The sequence below is a fragment of the Mobula hypostoma genome, chromosome 8 (assembly GCF_963921235.1).
Source record: "Mobula hypostoma chromosome 8, sMobHyp1.1, whole genome shotgun sequence".
NCBI classification, from domain to species: Eukaryota; Metazoa; Chordata; class Chondrichthyes; order Myliobatiformes; family Myliobatidae; genus Mobula; species Mobula hypostoma.
This window is the reverse complement of record NC_086104.1, coordinates 47,587,709-47,614,607: the sequence shown is the minus strand read 5'-3', so window position 1 is coordinate 47,614,607 and position 26,899 is coordinate 47,587,709. Positions and strand designations below refer to the sequence as shown.

At 40.8% G+C, this 26,899-nt stretch overlaps 1 protein-coding gene across 4 annotated transcripts in view; it reads right to left on the bottom strand.

Moving 5' to 3' along the window:
• The window catches only part of LOC134350514 (tyrosine-protein phosphatase non-receptor type 14-like), a 263,210-nt gene that overhangs the window by 15,005 nt on the left and 221,306 nt on the right, over positions 1 to 26,899 (bottom strand). For all 4 annotated transcript variants that reach the window (XM_063055788.1, XM_063055789.1, XM_063055787.1 and 1 more), the window contains 4 exons: positions 12,204 to 12,267; positions 10,556 to 10,631; positions 8,367 to 9,832; positions 6,212 to 6,358 (listed from right to left, as the gene is read on the bottom strand). In XM_063055788.1, coding sequence (XP_062911858.1) covers positions 6,212 to 6,358; positions 8,367 to 9,832; positions 10,556 to 10,631; positions 12,204 to 12,267 — 1,753 coding nt within the window. The remainder of the gene's footprint in view (positions 1 to 6,211; positions 6,359 to 8,366; positions 9,833 to 10,555; positions 10,632 to 12,203; positions 12,268 to 26,899) is intronic.

Sequence of the window (26,899 nt, the reverse complement as noted above, 5' to 3'; positions counted from 1 at the left end):
TTCAGATTATTGGGAGGAGAGGGAAGGCCAAGATATGTCTGGTGGGATCAATTGCCTTTTCCAGTTTAGTTCAATTAAAATACATCTCCAAGTCTTTGTATATATTGTTATACTTACTCCAGATTAAGTTGAATAAGCATTGCATTCTTTTTTTAAAAAAGGGAATTCATCAACATATTCAGGTACGATCAAGAATAAAATGACTGTTGGTCTCGTGTCATGGTAAAATTTACACTAAGAACCACCAGGTGGTGCATTTAACAGGTTTATTCGATTACTTTTTTTATTTGTTCAAGGGATATGGACACCGCTGGCAAAGCCAGCAATAACTGTCTCTGATTGCCCCTTGAACTAAGGAGGAAGAATGAATCAAGCACTTTGGTTAATGAGAACTACTTGTAGTTCAGAACAGGCATGGAGGGCAGACAGTAGAGAACCAGACAGGTTTTAAGAAAAGGCTCTGAAGAAGGGTAATTAACCTGAAATATTTAAAATTTCTCTTTCCACAGATGTTGCCGGGACTGCTGAGCCAGAATGATTTCCATAATTTCTTTTTGGGCTGGGTTTCATGACAATCCTGTATATTCATGGTACCAATCCTTTTTTTAAATAAAAGGAGTCATTTAAATAAATTCCTCAGTTGCCACGATGGGAATCTAACTATCTCTTTAGATCATAGACCAGAACTCTGTTTAGCCAAGGCCTTTATTACTTTCAATCATTACTGTAATTTCAGCACAAAAGCTCCTTTAAAAAAATTCCAGTGACAAAGGTCAATATCATATGTTTACTGAGATTGTTAGGCCATACTAATACTTTAGACTCTGCAGTCGGAGTAAATCCAATTGGACAATTCTCCGAATACCAACCTTACCATTGCAAATCATTTTATAATAACATAGCTTTAATGCATAGACTTTGTATAAAGGCACCCCTGCATATTTCTTGAAGAATTATCCTCCTGTAATTGGCTTTCATTATATGTCTTGTTTCTTTCAGACCATTTTTGTATATATGGACTTTGTTGTATGGTAGACTGTTATCAGCTCTCATATTAGCCACTGCCCCCCTGAAAAAAAGATGCTAACCATATACTCTATCTTTGCTTCTTATCATCTTATGCACCTCAATAAAATCACCTCTCACCCTCCTTTGCTCTATAGAGAAAAGCCCTAGCTCATCAACCTTTCTTCATAAGACAACAGAGGCGGAGCTTAGGAGGATGATGGCACCTAATGGCAACTCCTTTACTTGCATCTTCAGAAACCGCTCTACTTCCACCTTTAATACCTTTATTTTTCCCTTTCAGGGTTCTTTTGAAGACCCTGACCTGAAGTTACACGCTGACTTAAGTTCCTTGCGGGAATGGGACCCGTTCTCGGGGTTCCACAACTGGCCGCTATTCGACATGCCAAGGGTTTAGCCTGAGAATCTCGATCGTGTTCGGAAGCCTAAGATCTCGGGGCTCTGAAGATGGGCGGATCGAGGTTTGGTGTCACGACCTAACACTCTCAGAATGCCCGTTTCACTCAAGAAGATGATGAGTAATTACTTAAGTCTTGTGATGGCTCAATCTCAAATTCACCATTTTCATCCATTCTACAGCCCCGTGAAAAAGAAACCCAACTTATATTTTTCTCGTCCAGCTTAATAAATCTGAACACAACCAACAGAAAATCTGCAGATGCTGGAGGAACTCAGCAGGCCAGACAGCATCTATAGAAAGAAGTACAGCTGACGTTTCGGGCCGAGACCCTTCGGTAGGACTGGAGAAAAAGAAAGATGAGTAGAGTTGGAAGGTGGGGGAGGGGAGAGAGAACCACAAAGTGATAGGTGTAACCGGGATTTGGGGGTGGGGGGTAGTGTGAAGTAAAGAGCTGGGAAGTTGATTGGTGAAAGATATACAGGGCTGGAGAAGGAGGCATCTGATAGGAGAGGAAAGAAGGCCATAGGAAAAAGGAAAGGGGGTGGAGGAGAACCAGAGGGAGGTGATGGGCAGGCAAGGAGATAAGGTGAGAGCAGGAAAAGGGGATGGGGAATGGTGAAGGAGTGGAGGGGAGGCATTACCGAAGTTCGAGAAATCAAATAAATCTGAATGTACTTGTAAACTAAGCTCCTCCTTTTTTGTTTAGTTAACAAGCTAGGAATTTGCTGTTCACTTTATCCTTACTTTCTGCATAATTAATAGTTTAAAACATATACAGAAGGACAGTCTTGTTCTGCACAATACTGTTTAAGAGATGGTAATGTGAGAAGTCATCAAATATCCAGAGTGAAAGCACAGCCACACGCGGCTAGATGTGATAGAGTTCACTGGGCAAAGAATGAAAATGCCTGGCGTTTTGTAACATTACCATAGCTATAACTCTTGTTTGTTAAACACAGTGTTCAGTACAGAAATAGGAATGCATTTCTCAGAATAAAGCAAGAATTTTTTTTACCACCTAATTACAAGTTATCCAATGTAAGGCCATCTGAATAAGGAAGCTTTCAATATATTTTGTCACGGCTCACACTCTAAGCTCTGCTACATTTGGCACATTAAAGTGTCCACTTTCAATAACATTGATATTGGTGCCTGAAACTGAAATCTTATCAATAATTTGATTCTACAAATGACACAAGTGTAATGCACAATGGTGTTGGGGCTCTGAACTGAATCCAGTTTGCTGCACTGACATAAAGTGACCATATTGTTGAGCAATATTACCACATCTCCTCATCACATCCTCCATTTTTTGTTTAAGTCAAGTTCACTTCCAGTGCAGAGAGAAACACTCTACATAGGTAACAAGCATTTTTATGGTAGCAGAAAAGGTGGTAACTACATAGTGAGATAGATTGTGGAACATAAGAAAAAAGTTACAAGAGAATGTTGAATGAAGTTTCTCAGTGTTTAGATGCACTAACTGTCCAAAGGTATTAGCTAGAGAAAATGGAAGGGAGATGCAGAGCAAAGTAGAACCAGATTGACTAAAGATATGTGGGAGAAATATGGAGATGACAACTATTTTAAGGTAAGTATCTTGCGCAGTGTGCAGCTAATGAAAACTGGTGAGAGTAAAGTTGATCAAGGGTCAGGAATTAATGTGCAAACGTCAATTTTGGAATTTTTGTAGTTGATGTTGGTAAAAGATTGAGATTAGGAACAGGTGAAAGGAATAATCTGGAGGAAATAAAGAGGTTTAGGATTTCCACAGAGTTCAAAGACAGAGGCAGACAGTACTCTGATTTGAAATAATGATAATGGCTTAATTGCTGACTGATGCTGAGCTCAGGAACAAACAAAACAGTGAATCTGTAGTTAACAGGACATCGTCCAGGTGAGTTAATAGGCAGCCAGAGTAAGGCTTAGGGACTAGCATACTGGTGTTACTGTGTAATGTCCACATAAAGTCTAATCACAAACTTAATATCGGCCAAAGTCCTGAATAATGGAAAGATGATAAAGGAGTTAAGGGAGATTTTAAATTGTCATCAATTTACCTATCAAAGCAGATATACATATGCACGACTGACCTAACATATAGGTAACAAAAAGAGGGGGGAATGCAAAAGATAGATATGGATCATCCTAGATGTATGGTTTGCTGGAAGAGTGGCAAAGTGTCTCAGAGGCAGAGCACAGAGAGGTTAAAGGCCTCAGAGTTGAAGTATTATGTTAGGCAATCATTTTTAAAAATTCTACAGTCAGAGCAATATAGCATAAAAAACAAGTTCTTTGACCTACCTAGTCCGTGCAGACCTGGTCTTTTGCCTCGTCCCATCTACCTGCACCTGGGAGACAGCTCTCTATACCTCTCTCATCTATGTACCTATCCAAACTTCTCTTAAACATTGCAGTCGAACTTGCATCCACCAATTGCACTGGCATCACCCTCTTGAGTGGAGAATTTCCCCTTCAGATTCCCTTTAAATATTTCACCTTTCACCCTAAACCTATGACTTCTAATTCTAATCTGACCTACACCTAACCTCAGAGGAAATACCCTGTTTATATTTACCTTATCTATACCTCTCATAATTTTTATAGCTCTAAGATCTCCCCTCATTATTCTACGCTCCCGATAATATAAATATAAACAAAAACAGAATTACAGATTAAAAATGTAATTATGAATAGGCAAACCTAAATTCAAGTTCTTTCTGTTAATGGTCAATAACAAAGATATGTAATTTGGTTTGAATTGATAATGCTGATTGTAGCATTAAATATATGTTGTGAACTGTTGTCTGACCAGAGTAAAATATTATTTTTTTCATTCTGTGATTTCTTATGTTTTAACCTTGAATGAAACTTCCAGAATTAAAAAAAAATCAGGACTGAAAATAGAAATAAAATTGTGCCCTGCTTAGCACACACGATGCATTAGTAGGTATATGAAGAGATCTCTATAGCATTATACGTCGACAGGTATATTACTGAAAGAGCTGCTATGTTTGGAAGCTGGCAGGAATCCCACTTCTCTCTGTTGTTTTGTGCTGTTGTGCTAGAAAACTGACACAAGTCCAGTAAAACCTTGCCTTTTAGATTAGTGCGGAGGTGCTGTCTGTGTGGCCTGGTGTTCGGTAGGACTTAGGATCTCACCCTTGCCAGTACCGTGGCTGTGACTATCGTTAGAGCTGGCAGTAGCTGACCTTTGTGATGACAGCTTGCCTGAACTCTCTGGTCTCTCTTATCACTCACTTCTTGTTGCTGAAGCTTGCTGCCTCCTCCTCTCCCTGTTTGCTTCTCCATTAATAAGCAAATCTATGACTGAGGAAAGCTGGGCAGCCAAACTAGGAAGGGAGCCAGCAGTGACCATCACATCGATCCATGCAGTCTGTCAATAGGTGGAGCAGGTGCTGCTGGGCCCCACTGTTCTACCCATTGTACAAACCCAAGCCCTTCAGCTCAGTGCTGAGTGTACTTACTATTCATCCCAGCCCCTTCAAACAGGCCACTGGGCAGAATGGTACTTGGGTTGACCCGACAGTGGAAGGGGTTCATGCCACATTGGTGGCAAAGGCTAAACAGATGCATTCTTGAAGCCCAGGTGGTGAGTAAGCAGTGTGTTCGGCCTGGAGGACCAAGTGCAGTGTAATGAATTATCAGCGGGGAGAGAGCTAGGTTATCAACGGCCTGCTCAAAAGGAAAGATCCCCGAAATATTGCTAAGCAAGGAAGGATCAATCTGGAGAATTTCAAGGCAATGACTCTCAGAATGAGAATGAAAGACAGTAATATATAGTACTTATACAATGTGTGCTCCTATCTATCTAAAAAAACCAAAGCAAGTGCTGATACCATGAATAGAAGCTACACTCAAGCTGCAGAAATGTCAACATATTACTGCAGGAAATTAGAAATCATCACCCATACCGATTTGTTTTTAAACATCACCAAGTAAAAGCTCATCAGGACTACATGAGAGAAAATTGCTCTACAATCCTCAATGAAAGAAAATTGATAATCATCATCATCGGCAGCAACAACATTACTAAAATTGAACATGCGTGACTAACTCCTTCATGAAAAATTGCCCACAGTTACTCTTGTAGGGAACACCTGCATTCATATCATTTAGTAGACTGAATATTTATCATGGAACACAGTAGTAGTCATTAATTTGTATGTATTTCCTAAAAACATAATTTTAAAATTTAATTCTGTGGATCATTAGTTAATGCAGAAAGTGTACTATTTGTACAGTAAGCAACAGGGATGATTACAAAGCAGTGATCTTATTTAAAGCTTCACATTGTGTGTAAAATACGGAAGAGCGATTATAGCAATTGGATTGCCTTTCTATCAATTATCTGTTATTTTACATGGACAAGCAAAAGTTACAAAATGGAAACAGGCTATTTGAAACAACCAATTTACATGCCGTTTATATCAGCAATGTTGTTCCAACCATCTCTTTGCAATTGTCACCTTAAAATAAAAGTTACTGACAAGTCCAAAGTTTTCTTCTATTTATTTTTAATGCTGTTAATATGCGATATTCCACACTGCTGAAATGTTGTTATTGTGAACTCCCTCAAGTTCAGCAAGTTGATTTCCATGTTAATGTTTATGATTATGCTGTATAATTTTTTAAAAATCCTGTTAGGTAACATGAAGTCCACCTTTGAGTCAATGAATTATCAGATGATTTGAACAAAACAAATAGCATCACAGGGAGGTGTACACACACTATATATTACAGAATGCTTCCAACATTGCTCACCCTTTCATCCATCAGAACCCTTGAAGTGTCATCTTGGCTGTCCTCGAGCACTGGAACTCTGGCCATCGACAGGCCATTCAGGGCAGCCCACTTGAGTGGTCCTATCTTCTGAGCTTCTGCTGCTGCCAATTTCTGCTTTTCTAAATTCTTGGGACAGAGAAAGACCCACTTACATCATTGGAGCTTAATTTTAAATAGAAACATTTGGCTGATATCTTACCTTCTTACAATTTTACCTGGAAAATTGTAAATATCACTCCACACTTTCAGAAGGGAGGAAGGCAGAAGAAAGGAAATACAGGCCAGTGAGCCTGACTTCAGTGGTTGAAAAGATGTTGGAGTCTATTAAGGATGCGGTTTGGGGATACTTGAAGGCACATGACAAAATAGGCCAAAGTCAGCACATGGTCCCTTTGAGGGGAAATTTCGTCTGACAAATCTGTTGGAATTCTTTGAGGAAATAACAGGCAGGATGTTGTTTAGTTGGATTTTCAGAAGGGCTTTGACAAAGTACTGCACATGAGGGTGCTTAACAAGATAAGAGCCCCTGATATTACAGAAAGGATATTAACATAGGTAGAGCACTGGCTGATTGGCAGGAGGCACAGAGTGGGAATAAAGGGAGCCTTTTCTGGTTGGTTGCCAGTGACTAGTGGTGCTCCATAAGAGTCAATGTTGGGACCACTTCCTTTCACGTTATATGTCAGTAAATTGGATGAAGGAATTGATGGCTTTCTGGCCAAGTTTGTGTAAGATATAAAGAAGGATAGATAGTGTTGAGGAAGCAGAAGAACTTAAGACACATTGGGAGAATGAGCAAAGAAGTGGCCGATGGAATTCAGAGTAGTGAAGTGTATGGTCATGAACATTGGTGTAAGGCATACAGGTGTGAACTATTTTCTAAATAGGGGGAAAATTCAAAAATCAGAGGTGCAAAGGGACTTTGGAGTCCTCATGCAGGATTCTCTAGAGGTTAACCTGAGTCAGTGGTAAGGATGCCAAATGCAACGTTAGCATTCATTTCACGAGGACTCGAAGACAGAAGCAAAGATGTAATGCTGAGGCTTTATAAGGTGTTGGTCAGACCATACTTGGTGTACTGTGAGCAGTTTTGGGCTCCTTATCTAAGAATGACATGTTGGCATTGCAGGATGGCCCGAGGACATTCACGAGAATGATCCCAGAACTGAACGGATTAACATACGAGGAGCAGTTGATGGCTCTAGGCCTGTACTCTCTGGAGTTTAGAAGAATGGTGAAGGATTTCATTGAAACCTTTTGAATATTGAAGGGTCTAGATAGAGTGGATGCAGACAGGATGTTTCCTATAGTGGAGGAATCTAGGACCAGAGGGCACATCCTCAGGACGCCTATTCAAAACAGAGAGCAGGAAAAATTTCTTTAGCTGGAGGATGGTGAATCAGTGGAATTCAATGCCATAGGTGGCTATACAAGCCAAGTCATTGGGTATATTTAAGGTGGGGGTTGATAAGTTATTGATTAATCAGGGTGTCAAAGTTTACGGGGAGAAGGGCGGAGAATGGGGTTGAGAGGGATAATAAATCAGCCATGATGGAATGGTGGAGCAGACTGAATGGGCCAAATGGCCTAATCCTGTTCATATGTCTTCATGGCTTCTCACAATGTTTGATAAAAATCAGAAAATTAGACATTGATATGCTCTCTCAACAATTTAAATGAAATAATCAGGAACTGCAACTGCACAGGTTCTGAATCTGATATCGCCTGCTGCATCTTAATGGAATAAGTATTTGAGCTAAATAAATGAACATTTGCAATGAATATTAACTGAAATCAACGAGGACAAAGAGAAAAACTACTTTCAAGCCCAAAACTGCAACTGTCACTGGACTGGAATGAATGTAGATTCCATTCTCATAAGTTAAACTATGGATTGCAAATTTTTTAAAGAATTATAACTTGACTGCCCTGTGCTTATATTGCTGTTGATACCTAAAATTTGATTTTAATAATAATTTTGTTTGCCAAATTTTTAAAGAATAATTTCTTTAGCAATGCAATTATGATTCACAGCACAACTGACTGTGCATAAGTTCAAGCATGCAGTTTATATGTTAGCATTTTCACTGAGTAAATTGGTTTCAATGAAACCTAAAAAGAAAAACAAGATTACCCTCAACATGATTTCCCTTTCCACAATACTGTCTTCAGTAGAAAAAAGTTCAGACACGGGTCTTTCTTTGACAGGTTCCTTTTTGACACGCTCTTTCACGCTAGTCAGGTCAGGCTCTGAAATAGACGGCCCAAGTGACGACCCATTGAGCATCAACTGTTCATTTCTTGTGAAAGTATCAAGTTCAGGACCGGGCAATTTGGTCCTGACAATGCGTTCTGCACTTTTATCTTCTTGGTGCCTCAAGGCACCATTGCTTACACTCTTTTTGTTTCCTGGATATTCAGGAGGGGGCTTGTTTGGTATTTTCGCCAACGCTGCCTGCAGCTGTGCTCTGTAGCCCATTGTGTCATTAAATGCCGGAATCTGAACATCGTAATCAGGAGTGTCTTCTTCATCTTCACTCTCACTGCTGTGAATGAGCATGGTGGCATCTGACAGCGTCTTTTTGTGATGGTATGGAGGCTGCTGTGGAACCTCCTGCACCTGACCCTCATGGCGACGTTGATCACGCATGGTGTTCCTCCGCTGAGGGGCAGAAGCACTTAAAGTCTTCAGTGCCATGGCCTCCATACCACGTACCATGCTGCTGATCACCTCCAGACTGTGGCGCTTGTTAACGGCTGCATGATGCTTGGCCGTTGTGAGGGGCTCGCTGACTTCCTGCAGGGACTGGTGAACCACTGGCGAACTATCCTCTTGGAACGTCTTGACAAAGAGTTGGACTCGCCGACTGACCAAATCCGGACTGCTGCCACTCACATACTTATGGCGGTGACTGGCAAGGTCTGGTGTACTGGTGGCAGGCCGAGGACGGGGGTACGGAGGGGGTGGTCTGCAGAAATGGTTTCTCAACATGTGGGTGGTACTGGAATTCTGAGTATTCTGTAACTGCATATTGGCAAGTTCGGGGGTGCTTACTGTGTGGGAGATTGCACTGTTTGCAGTCCTGCTGGGCGCAGGTTGGTTGGCATTTGGTTGGGCAGTTGTGGGCACAGGTTTTTTGTAACTGTGCTTTGACCCATAGCGAGTGGGGTACTGGTCTCTGATCTCTGGTTGACTGTAAACCATAGCTTCTGGCTGGTTGTACGCATGAGTGTTTCCAATATTAAGGTTCCTCAGTGATTGGCTTTGACAATCCATATGAATGACGCCACGTTTCATTTGCCTCATTACAGTCTCGTAGTCAGGTGTGGGCCTATATGAAGGCACAATGATAGCACTGTGCCTGTGGCTGGGTATGTAATCTGCACGCATGATGTCACTTCCAGGAATGCTGAGATTGGAGGATACGGGAGATGCCTGGATGAAGTTTTGTGAATGATTTAATGAGTTCATACTAGGCGCGCTATACACACTGCCATTTGGCACAGTTCCATTCATGTAATTGTATTCCATTGGACACCTGTCCAAGCTACTCTGAGACCTGCAGTAGAACCCTTCCTCATTGCCATGGTAAATACTATCTGTATAAAACAAAGAATGCAAAATTAAAACTATTAAGTAATGGAGGTTTCTTAAGGTGACAAAATTACAAGATTGATACACTCAACCATGTCACATTAGAGCACTAATTTCTGCTGCCGCAATTGACTTACTGAAAGATTGAATATACAGTTTAAGAAATACAGTTACACAACATTTCATAATTTCATTAAGCAATTAAAACTGACTCAAATATGTTGTCTATCAGGTTCACTGAGACTCAGCAATACCAGATGACAGGAACACACACAAAATGCTGGAGGAACTCAGCAGGCCAGGCAGCATCTATGGAAAAGAACAGACAGTCGACATTTCGGATTGAGACCCTGCATCATGAAGTTCTGTCTACTCTTCTCCATAGATGCTGCCTGATCTGCTGAGTTCCTCCAGCATTTTGTGTGTGTTGCTTAGATTTCCAGCATCTGTAGACTTTCTCTTGTTGGTAATACCTGAGGGGATACAGTTTCCCCGTTGATTCAGTTTCCTTCCATTTTTTCTCACTCATCTTACGACAGTGTACACTAAGCACTGCATTAGTGACACTGCATAGATCCCCCACACAAATGGTCATGATTCGTGGCAGAAGCTTGGACATTAGAATGATAGGTTATATTTACAGTAAGTATCACAAGCCACATTTATAGAACCACCTTTCCAGCAAACACTGCCATTTCATATAATAAAACACAAAATATGAGGAATACCTTGTGAGGTGTTTGTTTCAGGATAATCTCCATATTGGACGTGCATAGGTGGCAGTATAAAAGGCTGTTGCCTTGACTAATAGAAATACATGAAAAGGAGAAAACCACTCGTTATATTTAAGAACCTTTGCATTGGTAGTGACATCTTGTAACATCAGTATCAATAGAATCATAACATGAGTGTTTATATTACTGGTAAAGTCTCTGAGGATTAAATCCATTATTTTACAATATCAGAGCTCACTACTTCGCCCTGAAGGATCGTTAATATTCAGATGACAGGTTGGCAATGGTTCTAAGCTATTAGCCTAGTAAGGGTTATTCTCGTTCGTTGGATATATAAAAAAACTGTTCCAGAAGTTTAGAAAAACTTGTAGGCAATTTTCCCCCCATAGTTACCTATTCTGAGAATGCTTATTTTAAAAAAAGTTAGCAATTGAAAAGGGCAAAGAGGCAGAGAATTCAATTTAATATGCATTTCTTTAGCTATAAATTTAATGGGAATCTGATAACCAATTAAAGACAGTTTACACCCAGCATGTGCCAAAACTACAGGGGTGGAGTGAGAAAGGTCTAAGCAATACAGATCGAATGTGAGCAAATGAGATTTTTCTACGGAAGTGGTTTCCTTTGCCTTTTTCTAGGCAGCGTCTTTACAAGATGAGTGACCCCAGCCATTATCAGTACTCTTCAGAGACTGTCTGCCTGATGTCAGTGGCCACATAGCCAGGACTTGTGATAGGCACCAACTGCTCATGTGACCATCCTTCACCCGCTCCCATGACTTCATGTGACCTTGATCAGGGGGGAGGGCTAAGCTGGATCTACACCTTTCCCAAGGGTGACCTGCAGGTTAGCGAAGAGAAGGAGTGTCTTACACCTCATTTGGTGGAGGTTTATCCCCACCCCTTTACCCAAGTGTTCAGGAGATGGGAAAAAGGGCTGACATGGACCCGGTGAGCCAATGGGTTCCTTTCTGTGCTGTACTACTTAACTACAATTACAACTTAAAGGTTTAAAATAAGAATCACTTTTCTAAATAAAATTTGCATCAGCAAGTGCAAATATTAACGAATTTAACTGGCCAGTCAAATGGCATTTACAACTAGAGAAGTACTAATACAACATACTGATGTAATATTAAAGAGATTACTAATTATAGGGTCATGAACAACTTAGTACTTCGTTAATTCTACTATTTTGAGGTGTCAATATCTTATTAGCACATAATGCATCATGTTATAACAAGGCAAAGTTATGATTTCCATTTATAAAATTACCAAAACATCCCTATTTTACCTCTAAATGATGTATGAATTCTGGGCAGGGCAGAACAGTCCAGGAAACAAACTACAAAATAATATAATTTTATCTTTCTACTATTTATGTTTTTTATAGAATTTTATAAAATCGTATGACACAGCTTTATAATTACTTGTCCCGGCAAAAAACAAAGAAAGGAAATCAATGAATGCCCAGGTTCTTGTTACACATGAATGAAAAATGAGAACAGAATTATTTTAATTCTAAAAAAAAATCACACCTTTATAAAAGAAGATGCAACGAAGATTACTGCAAATCTGATTAAACAACTTAAGACAAAGACTAGATCCAATGTGTAAAGTTGCACATGCAACAGCAAACATACCAAAGATGATCTGCTCCATGTAGGTGGTCTCCGTACAGGCGTTGGGGAACATGACTGTGTTTGTCTATGAGAAAACACAGTAAAATAGCAGCAGGTCAAAATGGACTCAACACAGTCATGAGAATGGAGAGTGACTACATGAAATTCCCTTTTAATATGGTTGTGTTTAAAAAAGTCCCACATGGTAGACAAACAGCTTATAAACATTTTCCTAGTAAGTTGCTAACTTACAGAAAAAGAGGTGGAAGTCAAGTAAGTCCAGTTATCCATATATTAAATGAAAGACAATTGATTATTTTCCCTTAAAAACAGTCGTAAATTCTTGCAAAAGTTATCTTTTTGTATTTACCATGTAGAACACAATTATAGGAATAACTTCATGAAACATTGTTCAAGAGCAAATCTTAGATTAGCACATAAAACATTTTTATCAACAAGACATCAAACACAGACAAATTTGCATCGTTCCTTTTCCCAAACCTTTTTATTGTTGTAAATCTGTGGGAAATTCCTATAAAAGGCATTTGAAAATGCTATAGATATAAATTCAAAGTACAAAGTAAATTTATCAAAGTAGATACATGTCACCATATACAACCCTGAGATTTGTTTTCTTGTGGGCATACACAGTAAATTGAAAAAACACAATAGAAAGACCGAACCCAACAGGATGGACAAACAACCACTACGCAATGGACTACAAACTGTGTAAGTACAGAAGAGAAAACAAAGAAACAAACAAATAATCAAGCAATAAATATAGAAAACGTGAGATGAAGAGTCCTTGAAAGTGAGTCCATAGGTTGTGGGAACATTTCAGTGATGGGGTGAGTGAAGTTGAGCGAAGTTATCCCCTCTGGTTCAAGAGCCTTATGCTTGAGGAGTAATAATTGTTCCTGAACCTGGTGTGTGGGTCCTGAGGCTTCTAAAACTTCTTCTTAATAGCAGCAGTGCAGGGGCATATCTATGGAAAATAGTGCCTATGGCAAGCACTGAAATTGCACCCCTGTCCAAACATCTGACACCCATCTTTTAGATAACTTTACCATAATACCAGCTCAAAAATACAAGTCAAGCTGGTTAATCTTTTAATTAACAAATTATGGCACTACATGAAAATTATAACTGCATCTTCCTTGCTTTCACTGATACAAATTGGTTTATGATGTGATCAAAGTCCGTTTTTTCAGTTTCTTTTTCTACACTCAGCAGAGCAAAATCACAGAGTCTACCTTGACCCATGGAGGCTCTAAAATATTAGTTTTAACTTGATGAATGATCTCTCACAGCTGGCGATGGAAACTGTGATGGTTAGCATTATCTGAATAGCAATGCGAAGATTGGGGAAGAAACTCTCATCTCCATACTGAACAACAAATTCAAGAAGCTGCTCAGGTCTTGATATTTTCATGTTGACCTGCCTTGATAGCAACATTCTGCAATCCAAAATTTCTTCATACAGCTGCGGTCCATCAACATCAGAGCTGTACAATTCGCCCAAATTTTCGCACTTCTTTAGGTCATTACTGTCGGCGCCGTAACACAGTCCCTCGACATCGAGAAGGAACCCAAACTTGGTGTCAGTGTTGTGCAAACAAGAGAACCTTTCGTCCATTTTTCTGAAGACGGTCGAGTGTTCCCTTCATGACTCTTTCCTCTTCCTCCTTAGCTGTTAACCCAGTGTATCTCGAGTTCTCATCAGCCATTCATTTCTTTCATCTCTGACGTCTTTCAACTTCAATATTCCATTCTTGACAGAGACCGACTCCCTCTTCGAGTGACTCACTGACCAACACTTCTCTTTCATCATAAAAATGATCTCGGAGGGCTTTCATATCCAAGGCAGCATCGTGGAAGTTCATGCTAGGATCCTGCAGCCTCTTTTGAATACGATCGATGCAAATGAGATCTTTGTTCCAAGATCCGAGCAAAATTAGAAAATCGTAACTCAACTTGCGGTTGTACAGCTGCCTTGCATCACTTCTTGTTTCACTGGTCTCATTTTCACTGTCTATCAAGTCCTGGAGAACTTGAAGTATCTCCTCAAGGTACTTGTTGACGGGCTTCATTGCTTCTGTCCTTGCACTCCGCCTGGTTTCAGACTCTGACTTAACAACCACAGGCACGGCGTTTTTGAGTTGTTCCCAGTGCTGTGTTGAACGAGAGAAAAACATGTAGAGAGCTTCGATGGTTCCAAAAAACGTGACCATCATTGTATCCTGCTTGGATGCATGGACACCCACCAAGTTGAGTGAGTGATTGTCACAATTCACAAACACTGCCAGGTTGTTTTTCTCACTTACTCTTTGCTGAACACCACTTCTTTGTCCAGCCATCACAGCAGCGTTGTCATAGCATTGTGACCGACAATCTTGCAGCTCCATTTCATCCTTCTCTAGCTGTTTCAAGATGTCTTCACCAAGCTCTCAGCATCCCTCTGGCTTATCTGGATAAAACCAAGGAAGGACTCTCTAACACGGACTGTTTTCCTCTCAGAATCAACTTCCACATACCTCACTACTTCTGACATCTGTTCACTCCTGATCAGGAGTCGAGTCAAACATGAGACCATAGTACTTGGCTTTACGAATGCTTCTCAGTAAACTCTGGTGAACAGTGGATGCCATCATGTGGATGAATTGGTTCTGGACACCCGGTGAAAGATAAGACGTGGATCCAGGATGACTTTACAAATGAGTGAGGTGTTCTTTTATGACAGGGTCAAAGATGGCCAGAGGTTTCAGTAAGCCAAGGAAATCTCCCACATCGGAGTCATCGTCTAACTGAAGTGACTGCGCATCCTCGCAAAGTCAGGTTCTGAGTCGCAAGGAATTTTATGCACTGAAGTATTCTCGCCAAGATATCACACCAGTCCTTCAACTCCAGTTTCCTTCTTCTTCGTGAAGAAACATTTCATGGTCTTCTTACACAATGCTCTGAAATACGACCATCCGAGTGCTTCTCACCCATGATAATCAAAGACAGATCATACATCTGAAGAAAGTTCTTTTTTCACTATCTGAGGATGACTTATCTGACTTCAACAGAAACTGCTCAGTGGCGCCCCCCCTTCAAGTGGCTCCCAGGGCACGTGCCATACCTGCCATACCTTAGATACGCCACTGCAGCAATGAGGAGAGAACATGGCCTGGATGGTGGGGGTCCTTAATGATAGCTGCTGCTTTCCTGCAATAAGCACTCTACGTAGATGAGCTGAATGGTGGGGAGGGCTTTATCCATGATGGACTGGGCAATATCCACTACTTCTTGGAGGATTTTCCATTCAAGGGCATTGATGTTTCCATACCAGGTTGGGATGCAACCAGTCAATATACTTTCCACCACACATCGATAGAAGTTTGTCAAAGTTTTAGACATCATGTTAAATCTTCACAAACTTCTAAGGAAGTAGAGGTACTGCTGTGTGTCCTTTGTAATTGCACTTACGCGCTGGGCCCAGGACAGATCCTCTGAAATTATAACACTGAAGAATTTAAAGTTGCTGACCCTCTCTGCCTCTGATTTCCCCCAACGAGGATTGGCTTGTGGACCTCTGGTTTCTTCCTCCTGTAGTCAATAATCAGCTCCTTGGGCTTGTTAACATTGACTGAGAGGTTGTTGTTGTGGTACCACTCAATCAGGTTTTCAATCTCCCTCCTATATGCTGATTTATCATCACCTTTGATTTGGTCAATAACAGTAAACCTAAATGTGGCATCGGATCAGACCTAAGCATCACAGTTATAAATATAATGTGAGGAGAGCATACAGCCTTGTGTACACCTGTACTGATGGAAATTGTGGTGATGTTATTGCCAAACCAAACCAGCAGGGTCTGCAAGTGAGAAAATTGAGAATCCCATTGGACAAGGAGGTATTGAGGCCAAAGTCTTGAAGCTTAGTGATTCGTTTTGAGAGGATGATGATGCTTAATGCCGAATTGTAGTTCATAAAGAGCACCCTGATGTATGCATCTTTGCTGTCCAGATGTTCCAGGGTTGAGTGAGTTATACAGCACTCTAAACACTAGAAAGTTGTCTGAACAGTTTTTAGTCAACATGAAGAAAATACCACTTTGATTCCATGAACTTTATAAAAACCTGATTCCAAAGATGGCTGGAAAAGCCATTAGGGAGGCTGTAGTGAACTTGCACAACACCAAAATATTGAATCACTATTACTTATCAATAAATGAATTCAAATCCTTAAAGTATTGCATTAGAGTCAGGAGTGTAGCAGTAAAGAACTGCATTGATAAACTAACAAATTCCTGCATAATGCCAAAAATTGCTTTTACAGATGGATTCTAAAAAGTCAAAAGAGCTAAAAGATCAACTGAACTGAAAATCATCCGGTAAGAATATGTTCAGGTGGAACACTTTTTTTTGCTGATTTCAAACTCTTTGGTTAAATCCACCTCTATAAGCCCTTTTAATTACAAATATAATACAGAAAATATAAATGTAATGGCCTCTCTGTAATGTTTCACTGCTAAGGCTAAGGTAATGCTTTCTCAGTAGCAGCAATGTTTGGGTTATGACTATAGATAATGGGGCATGTTAGCCATTGAGCAGGATGTTGTTCTTTCTTGTGGGTCTGGGAGAGGGATTTTGCGGTCTTTTGTTGGGGAGCAATGAAGAGAGAGGACACGAAAGGAGAGAGTTGGTAGACCATGGGATGAAGTAGGCTGCGGAGTGAGGGTCCGAGGGTCGGCTACGCTTGGAGGTCGACGGGAACAAATGGACGGCACCATGAGCTCCAACGTTTGTACATTAGACTGTTTCATGAGAGTGGGTCCTTTTCTTTTTGTTTCTTTACTAACCATATAGTCAAATTAAGAATTATAAAGCTCATTTAATCGCATACTGTGTACTGTTTGGTAATTTGTGGTACTGATTTGTAAATGGGGACACATCGCACAGCATCCACCTAAACGAGATTTCTTAAGTTTGGCTGGGCTGGGAGCTATCACCCCCTATATTAAGCTGCTAGCCGAAATAAGGATTACATAAAATAAACACAGTTTTAAACAATATACAAAAGAAAAAACAAACAGAAAAATATGCTAAGAGTAATGCTGGGTCAGAACAAGGAGCAGGAAGTAGGGTGAGAGGAGGAGGCAGCCTAGGCACATTTACTGATCTCACTTTTGGATTCCAACATGACTGATATCAATATGATTGAGGAATAGATGGGCCTCAAGCATCAGAGCAAACTTTTGGTTGAGCAACTTCAGCTGAAGTGGATGAGTTCAGGTTGCCCATCGTAAGTGAATGGGTCACTTTCGCTGCACTGTCCCAGCCTCCATGATTATGTCAGCCATTGAAAACAAGTGCAAATGTGCTTTTGACAGGCCCCACAACACCCACTTGTGCTACCTTAGGACATATTCTCTTTAAAGCCTAAGTTGAAGTAACGGTTCCTGCTCCTGCCTTCAACCCAACACACACACACACACACACACACACACATACACACACACATACACACACACACACACACACACAAACAAACCATGCAGCAAACCTTATTCAGTGTTGACCTTAATAGAAACACCCTGCTTTTCAACTCCATCATCTCCCGAAACTTCTAGACTCCCACTGCCCTGTTAAATTGCTTTTCAGGTGTAAAAGTTCTGAAGTTTGCAGCAAAAAAGTATTGAAAAACTCATCCTATCAAGTACAGTTTTCCCATCAACCACTCCTTATTGGGAACTACAATGTCTCGGAATTAGGGTGTTAATTTTTGTGTTATACTCTCTCTCAGGCCTTGTCCCTCCCTATCTTAATTTCCTTCAACCTTACAAATCTTCTCGCCAAATTCCTTGTACTTTTCCAACCTTTTCCCTCACCATCAGGACGTCCTTCCTCGTAAGATCCACCCCTGCTTCTTAAAACACATTTCTATGACCAAGGTTTCTACCATCTACCATGTATTCTCTCTTTAGCTTGGCAACTATTTTTGGTTATACCTCCATCAAATATTTTCAATGTTAAAGGTCTGACACAAACTCACACACAAATTTTAAATGGTTGCATGCTTGGGTTCCAATGTAAAGCAGCTACTGAGTCAAAATGAGAGGAGCAAAACATAATAAGCATCATTAAATTACTTCAGATAGGTCAGCTCAATATTGCTGCTGTCAGGTGGAGTACCAACATAACAGAAATCAAGTCTAAACACCCACATTCCTGAACTGACACAGAAGATGAGAAAATATATGGAGGAATCTGCCAACTTGTGTTGATACATCTCTTGACGGTGTGCGATCTGGGGCATAATCATCTGCTGACACTTGTTAATCAAAGGGTCCAAACATTAGAAACTGCTCTTGAGATAAACACAAGTACTTCACTGGACTTGCAAGCCTACATAATCAGCTGGTTTTTTTTCATCATTTCACAAATGAAGATCAGGACTCTAATCCTAGTGCAAATGCTGGGGTGCTTTCACTGTGAAGATATCATATGCAGCAGTAGTTCTCAACCTTTTCTTGCTCATGGTCCACTTGTGACTTTCACTTACCTCTGTGGCCCCCATCCTCCATAGTCTCTGTTAGTTGCTAAAGTCTTTTTTTGGTCAATGTTACTAATTATTCAAACTACAGTCAATATGTATGTTTTAACAGGATATAGGTATTTCTATATGTTAAATATGATGTTACAGGTGTATATGAAAAATAAAACTATCTCAAAGCTCTAAATAGGATACTTTATTTATTTTATAATAGGCGGGAGGAGAAGATGGCAGTGCGCCGCGCGTGTGCAGCTCTCCAGTGAAAAATGATGTCGTATCTGTTAAATAGGGGCCATGGACAATTCTGATCTGATGGAGAATGGACGTGAAAGCACAGAGGAACATCTGGAGAAATTTCTGAAACGCTCATCCGCTGCTGTCGTTACTGTGTGGTCGGGAATCTTTTGGAGGGTAGGCCTCAAAATCCCCGGCCTTGCCTGCTTTTGGTGACCGAGAAGGAGGTCGAATCGTTCGGCAGAGATGCTGCTCAGTGCTTGGTGTTCGGAGAGCTGATTGGAGCTCAAAGTTTTCGGATGACTCAGAGTCGGATTGTGGTCGGCATGGCGGGGAGAGTTTTCCTTCCTTCCTTCTCCCGCCTGCGTGAGATGTGGGACATTTGAGAAACTTTGAACTTTACTGTGCTCACGGACTTTCTTCATCAAGTTATGGTATTGTGCACTGTTTGTAACTATATGTATAGTTATGTGGTTTTGTCAGTTTTTTCAGTCTTGGTTTGTCCGGTATTTTGTGATATCACACCGGAGGAAATAATGTATCATTTCTTAATGCATGCATTACTAAATGACAATAAAAGGGGACTATGTGTCTTCATAATCTGATATAAAAATACACTTCCAACCAGTAACAACAAAGTGCTTAATATTGTTACTTTGGGTATTTAGTGAGATCCTTGTGACTAATGCAAAATAGCAAGTTTTTGAATATCTGGTTGCAAACTGGTTAAAGATAATCGAAGATCACCTCTTTTCGCAACATCAAGACAGCTACGAGCTTTTGATAGCAGGGAAGAGCTTGAATAAAACCACATTCAGCTCAACAAGAAGTGGAAATCCAATTAAAAACAACTTTGCTTTCTCCCAGAGCTGTGGAAACTTATTTGGAATGTCACTAGTTTGCAGAAATTTTGCTTGCTGCTTTTGAATTTTGCTTGAGCTGTTATATCACTCTGCAGCTCAACAGACATTCTTGCAGTGTGGTGTCAACATCATTTACATTCACCCCCAATGGATCCACCAGCCAATCTGGAATGTGCACGTCCAGCAGGTCTCTGAATGGAAATTCCACATCCGTGAGCAGTTGTTTCAAATGATCAAGATATGCAATCAGATCATCATCTTGCAATGCTACTTTAAGAGTGGCCAATGAAGGAGATTGCATGAATTCGTGCCGCCCAATATTGCTGCTGAAAAGCTTGAATTTTCCAAGGAAAGTGGTAATAGCCTCTTTGCGCAATATAAGATTGCAATTTATTCCTTGTTTCTTTAACAAATTCTATATTCAAATATATCTGACAGATAAAATATGTCAGGCTTAGCAGTGATAATTTGTTCTCCAAGTTGCTTATCATTTAGAAATGCCACAATACTATCATGAAAAACAAATTGTATTAGAAACATAGAAACATAGAAAATAGGTGCAGGAGTAGGCCATTCGGCCCTTCGAGCCTGCACCGCCATTTATTATGATCACGGCTGATCATCCAACTCAGAACCCAGCCTTCCCTCCATACCCCCTGACCCCTGTAGCCACAAGGGCCATATCTAACTTCCTTTTAAACATAGCTAATGAACTGGCCTCAACAGTTTGCTGTGGCTGAGAATTCCACAGATTCACCACTCTCTGTGTGAAGAAGTTTTTCCTAATCTCAGTCCTAAAAGGCTTCCCCCTTATCCTCAAACTGTGACCCCTCGTTCTGGACCTCCCCAACATCGGGAACAATCTTCCCGCATCTAGCCTGTCCAATCCCTTTAGGATCTTATACGTTTCAATCAGATCCCCCCTCAATCTTCTAAATTCCAACGAGTACAAGCCCAGTTCATCCAGTCTTTCTTCATATGAAAGACCTGCCATCCCAGGAATCAATCTGGTGAACCTTCTTTGTACTCCCTCTATGGCAAAGATGTCTTTCCTCAGATTAGGGGACCAAAACTGCACACAATACTCCAGGTGTGGTCTCACCAAGGCCTTGTACAACTGCAGTATTACCTCCCTGCTCCTGTACTCGAATCCTCTTGCTATAAATGCCAGCATACTGTTCGCCTTTTTCACCGCCTGCTGTACCTGCATGCCCACTTTCAATGACTGGTGTATAATGACACCCAGGTCTCGTTGCACCTCCCCTTTTCCTAATCGGCCACCATTCAGATAATAATCTGTTTTCCTATTTTTGCCACCAAAGTGGATAACTTCACATTTATCCACATTAAATTGCATCTGCCATGAGTTTGCCCACTCACCCAACCTATCCAAGTCACCCTGCATCCTCTTAGCATCCTCCTCACTGCTAACACTGCCACCCAGCTTCGTGTCATCCGCAAACTTGGAGATGCTGCATTTAATTCCCTCATCCAAGTCATTAATATATATTGTAAACAACTGGGGTCCCAGCACTGAGCCTTGCGGTACCCCACTAGTCACCGCCTGCCATTCTGAAAAGGTCCCGTTTATTCCCACTCTTTGCTTCCTGTCTGCTAACCAATTCTCCACCCACACCAATACCTTACCCCCAATACCGTGTGCTTTAAGTTTGCACACTAATCTCCTGTGTGGGACCTTGTCAAAAGCCTTTTGAAAATCCAAATATACCACATCCACTGGTTCTCCCCTATCCACTCTACTAGTTACATCCTCAAAAAATTCTATGAGATTCGTCAGACATGATTTTCCTTTCACAAATCCATGCTGACTTTGTCCGATCATTTCACCGCTTTCCAAATGTGCTGTTATCACATCCTTGATAACTGACTCCAGCAGTTTCCCCACCACCGACGTTAGGCTAACCGGCCTATAATTCCCCGGTTTCTCTCTCCCTCCTTTTTTAAAAAGTGGGGTTACATTAGCCACCCTCCAATCCTCAGGAACTAGTCCAGAATCTAACGAGTTTTGAAAAATTATCACTAATGCATCCACTATTTCTTGGGCTACTTCCTTAAGCACTCTGGGATGCAGACCATCTGGCCCTGGGGATTTATCTGCCTTCAATCCCTTCAATTTACCTAACACCACTTCCCTACTAACATGTATTTCGCTCAGTTCCTCCATCTCACTGGACCCTCTGTCCCTTACTATTTCTGGAAGATTATTTATGTCCTCCTTAGTGAAGACAGAACCAAAGTAATTATTCAATTGGTCTGCCATGTCCTTGCTCCCCATAATCAATTCACCTGTTTCTGTTTGCAGGGGACCTACATTTGTCTTTATCAGTCTTTTCCTTTTTACATATCTATAAAAGCTTTTACAGTCCGTTTTTATGTTCTCTGCCAGTTTTCTCTCATAATCTTTTTTCCCCTTCCTAATTAAGCCCTTTGTCCTCCTCTGCTGAACTCTGAATTTCTCCCAGTCCTCAGGTGAGCCACTTTCTCTGGCTAATTTGTATGCTACTTCTTTGGAATTGATACTATCCCTAATTTCTCTTGTCAGCCACGGGTGCACTACCTTCCTTGATTTATTCTTTTGCCAAACTGGGATGAACAATTGTTGTAGTTCATCCATGCAACCTTTAAATGCCAGCCATTGCATATCCACCGTCAATCCTTTAAGTGTCATTTGCCAGTCTATCTTAGCTAATTCACGACTCATACCTTCAAAGTTACCCCTCTTTAAGTTCAGAACCTTTGTTTTTGAATTAACTACGTCACTCTCCATGTTAATGAAGAATTCCATCATATTATGGTCACTCTTACCCAAGGGGCCTCTCACGACAAGATCGCTAATTAACCCTTCCTCATTGCTCAAAACCCAGTCCAGAATAGCCTGCTCTCTAGTCGGTTCCTCGACATGTTGGTTCAAAAAACCATCCCGCATACATTCCAAGAAATCCTCTTCCTCAGCACCTTTACCAATTTGGTTCACCCAGTCTACATGTAGATTGAAGTCACCCATTATAACTGCTGTTCCTTTATTGCACACATTTCTAATTTCCTGTTTAATACCATCTCCGACCTCACTACTACTGTTAGGTGGCCTGTACACAACTCCCACCAGCGTCTTCTGCCCCTTAGTGTTACGCAGCTCTACCCATATCGATTCCACATCTTCCCGGCTTATGTCCTTCCTTTCTATTGCGTTAATCTCTTCTTTAACCAGCAACGCCACCCCACCTCCCCTTCCTTCATGTCTATCCCTCCTGAATATTGAATATCCCTGAACGTTGAGCTCCCATCCCTGGTCACCCTGGAGCCATGTCTCTGTGATCCCAACTATATCATAATCATTAATAACAATCTGCACTTTCAATTCATCCACCTTATTACGAATGCTCCTTGCATTGACACATAAAGCCTTCAGGCGCTCTTTTACAACTCTCTTAGCCCTTTTTAATGCTTGCCCTGGATTTGTCGGCCTGCCACTTTTACTTTTCCCCTTTGTACTTTTTGCTTCTATGCTCACTTTACACCCCTCTGTCTCTCTGCAGTGGTTCCCATCCCTCTGTTGTGAACTAACCTCCTCACACCTAGCCTCTTTAATTTGATTCCCACCCCCCAACCATTCTAGTTTAAAGTCACCTCAGTAGCCCCCGCTAATCTCCCTGCCAGGATATTGGTCCTCCTAGGATTTAAATGTAACCCGTCCTTTTTGTACAGGTCACACCTGCGCCAAAAGAGGTCCCAATGATCCAAAAACTTGAATCCCTGCCCCCTGCTCCAATCCCTCAGCCACGCATTTATCCTCCACCTCATCGCATTCCTACTCTCACTGTCGCGTGGCACAGGCAGTAATCCCGAGATTACTACCTTTGCGGTCCTTTTTCTCAACTCCCTTCCTAGCTCCCTATATTCTTCTTTCAGGACCTCATCCCTTTTCCTACCTATGTCATTGGTACCTATATGTACCAGGACCTCTGGCTCTTCACCCTCCCACTTCAGGATATCTTGGACACGATCAGAAATATCCCGGACCCTGGCACCAGGGAGGCAAACTACCATCCGAGTCTCTGGACTGCGTCCACAGAATCGCCTATCTGGCCCCCTTACTATCGAGTCCCCTATCACAACTGCCCTCCTCTTCCTTGCCCTACCCTTCTGAGCTACAGGGCCAGACTCTTAGAGATTATTATTTTGCAGCACAGTTGAGAGCTGTGATATGTTGGTGCAACCCATCATATGATGCTCAATGGAAAAATATTGAGGAGGGGATAATTCCCATCCCCATACAGGCAACTTTGGCTGACAACAACCTACAAAGGTACATAAATACTATTGATAATCCATGGACTCCTAAAATATGGAAAACTATTATAAAATATAAACTAGAGGGAGATATTGCGATTCTTAAATATCGTGCATATGACTCGGATTTTACGCCAAATAAACTGGATGCTAGGTTTAAGGATTGGACAGCTAAAGGAATAACAGCTCTTTGCAATATAATGAAAGAGGGAACACTGTTCAGTTTTGAAATGTTTTCAGAGAAACACTTATTAGAAAAGCAAGACTTTTATCGGTATCTGCAGATGCGACAGTACGTTAGTTGGAGGGTTAAAAATGTAACCAAGGCAAATACGTTTGATAGAGCTATTTAGAAAAGCATATAATTCAGATAATGGTAGTAGAATCATTTCAAGCGTGTATAAGGGTTTGTCAAATCTTAAAACACATTCGACTTCATACATTAAAATAAAATGGGAGAAGGAAGGAGGGATAATTATATCTGACGAAGAACGGACAATAATATGGAGGTATCAATGGAAGTGTACCAGTTCACAGAAATGGAGGGAGTTTGGATGGAAAAACTTGATAAGATATTTTATTACACCCTCTCAGAAATCCCATTATGATAGTAACCTCCCTATTTGCTGGAGAAATTGTGGAAATCAAAATGCAAACCATTACCATATTTTCTGGGATTGCCCCATTATTAAAGACTATTGGAGTGGGATACACAATGCCCTACAAGACATCTTTAAATGTGAAATACCCTTAGCAAGTAAGACCAAATTTGTTTCAATCACTCCTTTCTACCCTCATGGTCAGATAAAACCTACCATGCTTGGAGGGAGAAGGGTCTAGTCTCTATTGAAGACCTGTGCATAGAGGGACGGTTTGCAACGTTTAGTCTGCTGAAAGAGAAATTTGAGCTGCCTCATTCGCACTTTTTTCATTATTTGCAAATTAGACACTACATTCAATCTAAGATTTGTAATTTTGAAATCCTTCCAGGGAAACATATGTTCTTTGATATTTTAAAGAACCCTCCTGACTCCAGGCATCTAGTTTCTAAGTTTGTACGTTTGTTTGATAATTGCACTGTAGCGTCTACTGTGAAGATTAGAGACGCCTGGAGAGGGGAGTTGGGCATTGAATTATCTGAAGCTGCCTGGGATAAGTGTTTTCCAGTTTAAAGTTGTCCACCATCTCCATTACTCTAAACTTAGATTGCACAGGATTTACCCTTCAGTCTCGCCACTGTGTGATAGATGCCAAGGGACGGAAGCCACGTTGTCACACACCTTTTGGTTTTTCCCATTACTGACTGGATTTTGGTCCAAAATATTCGACTGGTACTCAAAGGCCTATAAAAGATCCTTCCCCTTGGAAGCTGGTCTCGCTATATTTGCCTGCTCGTAATCTACTATTTGTTCCCCTGCAGCCGTACAACAGTCTCTTATGCTGGGGATGATTGTTGCCAAAAGACTTATCTTGGTGGAATGGAAACCACCTTCTCCCCCTTCCTTTCGGAGATGGATGGCTGATATGATCTCAGTCATACAGATGGAGAAACTTAGGTTCTTGAGAACCAATTCAATTAAAAAATTTTTGGCTATCTGGGATCCATTTCTTGCCTACCTGGACAAGGCCGGGGGCAGATGAGCAATTTTCTCCCAGCTGATTTCTCACGGCCCTCATTTGAGATTTAATGTTGAGTATTTTTGAGCACTTTGTACAATAGGCATCCCTCTAATGTTATGTCTTTTTTGCTTATTTCTTTCTTATACATGTCTGAGTTGGTATGTTCTTGTTGATTTGGTTTTTTTTTGAAAATTTTGAAAATAAAGTATTTAAAAAAAAGAAAGTAAGACCATATATTTTGGGTATGTACCTCAAGAATGGTTAAAAAGAGATAAATATTTAATGAATGTACTGCTGGTGGCTGGTAAAAAGACTCTTACCAGGAAATGGTTATCACAGGAGAGCCCAACTTTAAATGTATGGATGGAAATTATAATGGACATTTACAAAATGGAGAAGATAACAGCATCTGTCAATCATAAGTTGGAACAATTTGATTCATACTGGGAAAAATGGTTCAGCTAGATAACACATAGGCCTGATTTTATTCTCACAAATGAATGAATATGTTGTAAAAAAAATCACTCCCTATTTGTACATAGTTTTCTCCTTTTGCTTGTTCTTTCTTTCCTCTCTTTTCTATAGGTGTATACCTCAGATAAATACTATGTGGAGATCTGTGGCAAATATGATTATATGATATATATGTACAATATCTGAAATACTTCTTATGGAAATGTTTGATGATGAACTTCAATAAAAAAATTAACAAAAAAAAGGAAAACAAATTGAACTTCCTTTCAAAATACACTAAGTGACAGGGATTTAATGGCAGTTGTAGTGGTAGATAGTGATACAGTGGTAGATTTCACACATTCCTGCCTCCCTGCAGTTTAGCTGTTTCTGGCAAGTGACCCTACTGCAGTGCCTGCAGTCTTCATGTCATGTTTTGTAAGTACAAACGTTTGTATTATAACACACACGAATCACTGAAAGGTACTGAATTGGTCTCCTGCTGCTGAAAGTCCCACCTAATCTGCAAACTGTGATTTGGGGGCAGTTGTGGAGCCAACCCATGCAAAATGTGAATGGTGTTATGTGTGTGGTTAAGCAGGAGCAGAGATAACGACTGACGTGCTGCATCGCCAACCTCCCCCACCCTCACACACACACACACACACACACACACACACACACACACACGCAAAGCTG